We start from the raw sequence: 7765 nt of genomic DNA on the forward strand, positions 1-7765 counted from the left end.
CTGAGGGTTGGTACTATCACCATTCCCCTTTTACAGATGAGGAACAGAGAGCTCTAACTTGCCCAAGATCGTGGAGTCAACTGCAGAGCCAAGATCTGGAACCCAGCAGTCTGGCTCCATAGTCCACACCCTTAACCTTGACATCAGGGATCAGCAAAGGCTTTCTGTAAAGGGCCAGAGAGCAAACGTCTTAGGCCAGACAGCTTCTGTCACGACTCAACTCTGCTCTTGCAGCGTGAAAGGTGCCACAGACGATACCTAAACCACAGTGCCATGCTGCAAGGAGGTTTCGTTTATGGGCACCAGAACGTAAACTTCTATCATTTCCACGTGTTATGACATACTGTTTGTCATTTTTTTTCAATCACTGCAAACGGAAAGACCATTTGTAGCTCACAAGCTATATAAAAAGAGGTGACGGGCCGGATTAGGCCGGTTTGCCAACTCCCGTCCAATGGTTACATTAACGCACATCATCTAAGGCGCTGGTGTGTACGTTTCTAAACCACCATGACACGAGGGTGCTGAGAGCTAACACTTCCTGAGATCTTGCCAAGTGCCAGGCACCTTTACTCTGTTCCAGGCACGGTATCTATACTAACTTAGTTAACCCTTACAAGAACCATACTAGGCTGGCGCCATGATCATTCCCTTTTCTTACAGACGAAGAAAACGTGGTCGATTAAGGTGCCTTAAGGTCACACAGCGATCCAGTGTTAGAGCTAGCTTCCGAACCCAGGCAGCCTGGCTCCACGGTCCACATCACACTATCACGCCTCTAGTAAAAGGTTCCACGGTGACACCAGCCATAACGCTGATGACAGTGAAACAGGATCCACAAGGCAACTCGGCTCTCAGATAAAACAACTTTTCTTCAACTCGTGTCCGGGTCAACCCACTTCATTCAAGGGGACACAGCACTCTCTCAAGTGTGGGGGTCATGTTCTTACTCCCGTTGTTAGCGTGCAGACTTCCAAAAGGGTTTTGACATGTCACACCACACCATAGAGAAAACACCAAGATACACCTGATACAAGAATCAGATCTGGTGGTCTGACTCTTAATAAAGACGGGACAGGGATTAAAACAAACAGAAAAAAGCGATGCTATCCTTACACAAAAATACGTTAATATGCTATAGGAAAAAATGAACATAAATATTCTATAAGAAAAAATGCATTAAAGAGGGGGTTTTTTTGGTACAATTCAATTAATTTTTAAGGTACATGAATGAAAAACTGGTCGTTTTGGGGGGGAGTGGTGAAGTCTACTCCCCCCCACCATACCATAACAGAAATTCTACTTTTTTAGGCTCTGTTGCTGTTCCATCCAAATACAGCTGCTGAAGCATTCCAATTTCGTGTAAGTGTAACAAACTTTAATCCACAAAGTAAGAAAAAGTTTTAGGAATGTATTCATAGGAAATACTCAGGGATGAAGCGCATTCTCAGGTATAAAAGTTATTATCATGCTACATTAAACAGCAAAACATCAGCTACAAGAGAAATTTAAGACTTATTCACACACTCCCCCACCAAATATTTTCTGAATCCAGCACTGGGGTGAAACTGCCCACAATCGCTGCCTGTGTCATGTGTACTCAGAGCAGAAAACCAGATATATTAAGTAAATATATAGTGCGTTCAAATGTGCTAAGCATTAAAAAAAATAAAAAGAGTAAAGCCGGCGGGGGGGGGGGGGGTGCGCGCCTGGGTGGCTCAGTCAGTTAAGCGTCCGACTTCGGCTCAGGTCATGATCTCACGGTTCGTGAGTCTGAGCCCCACGTCGGGCTCTGTGCTGACAGCTTAGAGCCTGGAGCCTGCTTCGGATTCTGTGTCTCCCTCTCTCTCTGCCCTTCCCCTCTTCATGCTCTGTCTCTCTCTGTCTCAAAAATAAATAAAAACATTAAAAAAAAAAATCTAAAAAAAAAAAAAGAGTAAAGCAAACAGGGTGTGAGGAATTTGGGTGGGAAGCTCTGGAACTGTCGACAGAGGGATCAGGAAAATGAGAAGGCAATTTTTGAGGAAGCAAAGTGTGATGAAGGACAGTAAATGTCAGAGGTCCAGGGGTGCCTGGTGGCTCAGTCAGTTAAACATCTGACTTCGGCTCAGGTCATGATCTCACAGGTCATGAGTTCGAGCCCCACGTCGGGCTCTGTGCTGACAGCTCAGAGCCTGGAGCCTGCTTCAGATTCTGTGTCTCCCTCTCTGCCCCTCCCCTGACCGCTCTCTCTCAAAAATAAATACTTTAAAAAAAAAAAACAAAAAAAAGTCAGAGGTCCAAAAGTCCAGAGGCAAAGTCATGCAGGGCCCCATCAGTACATTAAGGATCTGGCCTTCATTCAGGGAAGCCACCGGAGGGTTCTGAGCACGGAGTGACACAGCAGTTGGGACACACACACACACACACACACACTCCCTGCTTGCTACACTGGGATATGACTGCAGGAACAAAAGTGGGAGATGTCACAGAAGCGGAGTCAAGGGGCCAACAGTAAAATAACCACTGAGGCTGTGATGGGGGCAGTGGGCATAAAGATAATCATCAGATTCTGAATACAATGTGAAAACCTCAGGTTCGAATACAATGTGAATGTAAAACTGCACTGACAGGGTTTGCCACAAGCCAAACATGGGAGGCAGAGAGAGGAGATAAGAATCACCGCTGCTGAGTAACTGGGAGCATGAAACTGCCACTGGTCTGAGACAGAGACAACGGTGGGAGCAGCCAGTTTGGGGGAAATCTCAGAATTCGGGTCTGAATGTCTTGGGTCTGAGTTTTCCGTTGGACATTCAAGAGGAGGAGTCAGGTTGGATACACAGGCCTGGAGCTCAGAGGAGAGGCTGGAGCTGGAAAGGCAAATATGGGAGAAGCCTGCCTGTGGCTGGTTTTTACAGATGAGAACTGACCTCCTCAGTAGAAGGTGTGCAGGTGGACTAGGAGAGCCAAGAACACAGTCCCAAGGCATGCCGACAGGTGTAGGTCAGGGAGATGGGGAGGAACCCACAGTGAGAACAGAGCGGTCAGGGAGGTGGGAGGAAAGCCAGATGTTGTGCCTACAAGCCAAGGGAAAAACGGGTCCCACCAGAGAGCAAGGGATGAGCTATTTCATGGGTTGGCAGCCAAATGCTTTTGTAAATAAAGTTTTATTGGAACGCAACCCGGCCCATTAATTTATATCTCATCTGTGGCTGCCTCAGCTCTAGAAGGAGTGGAGCTCTAGAAGGCAGAGAGGAACAGCTACAGCAGTTACCATAAACCTAAAATATTTACTACCTAGCCTTTTACACTGAAAGTTTGCCAATTGCTAAGCTACTTCAAAAGCCAATGATAATCAAAAAAGACTGAGGACGGGGGCACCTGGGTGTCAGTCGGTTGAGCGTCTGACTCTTGATTTTGGTTCAGGTCATGATCTCACAGTTCATGGGATCAAGCCCTGCTACGGTGCAGAGCCTGCTAGGAATTCTCTCTCCCATTCTCTCTGCCCCTCCCCTGCTCACACTCTGTCTCTCTCTAAAAAACAAACATTAGGTTGGGGCGCCTGGGTGGCTCAGTCGGTTGAGCGTCCGACTTCGGCTCAGGTCACGATCTTGTGGTCCGTGAGTTCGAGCCCCGCGTCGGGCTCTGGGCTGATGGCTCAGAGCCTGAAGCCTGCTTCTGATTCTGTGTCTCCCTCTCTCTCTGCCCCTCCCCTGTTCATGCTCTGTCTCTCTCTGTCTCAAAAATAAATAAACGCTAAAAAAAAAATTAAAAACAAACAAACAAACATAGGGAAGGGTGGGTGATGGGTATTGAGGAGGGCAGCTTTTGGGATGAGCACTGGGTGTTGTATGGAAACCAATTTGACAATAAATTTCATATATTGAAAAAAAATAAAAATAAAAATAAAAAACAAACATTAAAAAAAATTTTTTTTTAAAAGACGGTAACTGGGCACTGCATTTGGTAATATGGAGATCACTGGTAATTTGCTTAGAAGCAGCTTGGGCGGGACAATTGGAACCCAGTGCATGTATGTATGAGCTGGCTCTCCTATTTGTGAGACACAGATGACAGACACAAACAAAACTATCTGTTAGCACTTTAAGAAGGCACACAATCAAGTGAGAAAAAGACAGCCTTCCATACTGCACCCGTGCTGCCCTTCCCTCTCCCTTCAAACTCTGGCTCAAAAACATCACCTCCCTTCCCAACCCCCCACCCCCCCCTTGGGCAGGTAGGAGCCAAGAGCTCCTCCAGGCGGCTCTCACCTGCACTCGGCTCTCACCTCTCACCTGCACTTGAGGACCTTGTTTGCTTCCAGGACTTTCCACAGGTTGTAAGCTCTTGGAGAGCAGGGACTGGGGCTTAGCCATCTGTTTCTCCAGGGACTGGCACAGAGCTGATACCAAACAAACCAGGTTCGGCACAAGCTACTGTCGTGCTTGCCCCAAGGAGCACCTCTGGGCTCCATCAGGGTCCCTCGGAGAGAAGCGGCCCAGCGAGGGGCTGAGTCACTTCACCAGTGAAGAATGAACACTAAATGGGATGCAGAGAAAGCAGGGAGGGAGGCCCTGGGCCACCCCTGCAGCCCACCACTCACCAGAATGTGAGGAAATGGGAACCAGCTCCCAGGACAGGCATCTTAAACTGAAAACTTGTAAAAGAAAATAAACGTTATTAAGTCCTGAAAAGCAGGACTACATTTCCGAGAGGAGGGAGGAAATGCCAACTCACCCGAGACAAGGCTTTCAGTTCAGGTCCTGTCCCCGCGGCCTCCTGCTTCTGCCTCCTGTCCTGGAGAAGAGCAGGGCCTCTGGAAGGCAGAGCTGGGGGAACAGAAGGGGGTAGCCAGAGGCCGAGTCTACACCGCGCCCCTGACCACCGGCGTGGAATCGGTCCCTTCCTGCTGAGTCTTAAACCACAGCCATCAATCAATCGGAAAGGGCTTCAACAAGTGCAGAATCGAACGCTCGGGCACGAACAGGACAGCACTAATTTGGAAGGGGGTGATCTGCCTACTACTACTACTCTCCCCGGGGGCTGCCACGGAGCGGAGAGGGGTTCCCCTCTCTGGGAGCATGAACTGCGGAAGTGTCCGGCTAGGCTGACCCGGGGCAAGTCAAGGTCCTTCCCTGCACCGCTGCTTGATGCTCGGACTCAGGGTAAACTTCCAACCCGGTGGGTTCCTCCGACCTACCAGCCTAGAGCCTAGGGACAACCACTCACCCGCATTCGGGCCCCAGAAGCCCCTGACCCCACGACCTCGCCCTCCCCGCCCTCTGAGGGGGATCGCTAGTCCCCGTCCATCAGGCCCGACCACCTGTCACCCTCACCTCGGTTCTCAGGCCCCGTCGTCACCGCTCCTCGCTGGCCGTTGGACGGGAGCCCATTCCTCCCGCGCGGCCTTCCCCGGGCGGGACGGACGAAGGCAGTCGGGGTCCCCGCAGTCCGGCCCCGGCCCGCCCCGGGCTTTGTGCTGGGGGCGCCTCGCCGCGGCGGGGACTCCTGCGCGCGGGACCCCGCGCTCCTACCCGTGCCCGCCTCCCCCTGCATGTCTGCGCGGCGCGCGCGCTCGCTCCCCCTCCCGCCCCGGGCACGCCCGGCGTCCAGCCGGCCCCGCCCCGCCCCGCGCCCACCCCGGCCGCCGAGACCCCGACTCCGCCGGGCCGCACCAACCCGGGCCGCGGGCCGCTGCCGGAAGTGGGCGTGTGCGGCCACCGCAAAGCGTCCTGGGAAGTGTAGTCCCGGCCAGCGCCGCGGCGGGACTGAGCGGAGCGCAGGCTGCAAAGCTCGGGCCCTCCCTGGGCCTACACAGCGTCCGTCATCCCTTCTCCGGGCCGGCCGCTTCCGGCTTTTCCGGATTGCGGCCCCCCGGTGGTTATGGATGCCCGACACGGGCCTGGCCGGAAGTGCAGGCCTCCCTGGGGACTGACAGCGCCCGACGGGCTTCTGGGAGATAGCGCCGGGTTCGGAGCGCGCAGGCGCAGTTCCCGGGCGGGGCGGGGCTGAAGGCGAGGGGCGGGGCCGCAGGGTGACGCTAGGGCGGGGCAGGTGGCGCGGTCCGCGGGTGGGCGTCCCGACTGTGTCCCCGCAGACGAGATGCGGGCAAGGGCAGCGCTGGGCTTTGCCGGTGTCCAGAGTGTGATCCTGGTGAGGGCGTGTGAGTGCCGCGTGCCCTCGCGTCGATTCACTTCGCACCTTCGACCTCAGATGGGTCCCCTTGTGCCTGGACACTCGGGTCGGCCCGGCCCCCACCCCGTCCTCCAGGTGCTACGTGCCTGCATTGGTGGGTCCTGCACCTGAATGGTCTTCCCCCAAACTCTCGTCTGGGCTGGTTCCCTTCTGTCACTCTCTCAGAGGGCTGCCCAGACTCGCAGTCACAGACGCCAGCCACCTGGTGACCTTCATGATTATCTGAGTTAACTGATGTTTTTATTCATTTACTGTTTAGGGCCAGTCCGGAGTTTTCTGGATACCTGGAGCTGAGCGCCTTGTTCCGCTTGGTGAATAACCTCACTTAACAACAGTGCAGGCATAATGCCGTTACTACACCCGCCATCGCAGAATCGAGGTTGCATGCGGTTACATTTATGTGACATTTTGTAATGTCACTTAAGACAGAAGAGAGAGCAGTGGGTGCTGGGGGCAGGAGGAGGAGACTCACTATAAAAGGCACAGGGAACTTGTGGGTCTTCTGTATCTTGGTGGTAGTAGTTATGATATGGGAAACAAAAGGCCAAAGAAAAAATTAAATGTCCTTACTGTCTACAGCCCATTGGCAAGTCCCTGAAACAGGTGGACTGACCTTCCTCTAAGAGCTCAGCTGCCTTGATGATGACACTTTTCTAGGGGCAAAGGGCAATCTTAGCTTAAGGTTATCCCGACCCTCCAGGATCCTGTGAGTCTACTTTAACATATAAAAATTCCTTTTGAAACTTCCTTTATCTCCCCCCCTCAAGATATATGTTGGCAATCATCCTCCAAGCTTATGGCCCCCTGATATACATCTGAAGAGTCTCATGACTGAGGTTTTACTAAACAGTAGTAAATGACCGTTTCCTAACAGCAGCTAGCCCCCTCATGATCCTAGAAACCTTGCTTCCAAAATTCCTTAGAGACTTACGCTATCCCTAACCCTCTCCCAACCTGAAGGTATATAATTAGCCATCTGTCACAACCCCAGTGCAGCTCTTTCTTCCCATGGGTCCTGTCCCTGCACCTTAATAAAAAGCACCTTTTTGGACCAAAGATGTCTCAAGATTTTTTTTTTTTTTTTTTTTTTTGAGAGAGAGAGAGAGAAGCATGAGCAGGGTAGGGGCAGAGACAGAGGGAAACACAGAATCCCAAGAGAAGCTCCAGTCTGTTAGCTGTCAGCACAGAGCCCAACGCAGGGCTCAAACTCACGAACTGTGAGATCATGACCTGAGCCTAAGTCAGACACTTGACTAAGCCACCCAGGTGTCCCTCAAGAATTCTTTCTCAGCCGTCGGCTCCCAACCCCAACACTTCAAACCACATCAGTTACACAATTGTATGGATTTGGCAAAATTAGAATTCTAGGTCTAAAGTATGTTTTACTGTACTAGCTTTTAAAGACTCATGAAATTTTACACATAACATCTGTGTGTAAATGTTTCGTCATTAAAAATAAAGTTGTAAAGCCCTCATTGACATAATGGAACTGAGTTTAAACCACTTTAATTTTTTTTTAACGTTTATTTATTTTTGAGAGACAGAGAGAGAACGTGAGCAGGGGGATAGCAGAGAGAGAAGGAGACACAGA

General features: G+C 51.4%; 1 protein-coding gene across 2 annotated transcripts in view; it reads right to left on the reverse strand.

Annotated features, from left to right (window-relative positions):
* LOC122494687 (zinc finger protein 470) overlaps positions 1–5562 on the reverse strand; it is a 46858-nt gene extending 41296 nt beyond the window's left edge. Inside the window, exons 1-2 of one of the 2 annotated variants that reach the window (XM_043600048.1) lie at positions 5316–5562; positions 4717–4808 (exon numbers count right to left, since the gene is read on the reverse strand). In XM_043600048.1, the coding sequence (XP_043455983.1) occupies positions 4717–4808; positions 5316–5535 (312 nt within the window). In that variant the 5' untranslated portion in view covers positions 5536–5562. The remainder of the gene's footprint in view (positions 1–4716; positions 4809–5315) is intronic. The other variant, XM_043600052.1, reaches the window with a different exon arrangement.
* Between the last annotated feature and the right edge of the window lie 2203 nt (positions 5563–7765).

Source organism: Prionailurus bengalensis, chromosome E2 (assembly GCF_016509475.1).
Source record: "Prionailurus bengalensis isolate Pbe53 chromosome E2, Fcat_Pben_1.1_paternal_pri, whole genome shotgun sequence".
NCBI lineage: Eukaryota > Metazoa > Chordata > Mammalia > Carnivora > Felidae > Prionailurus > Prionailurus bengalensis.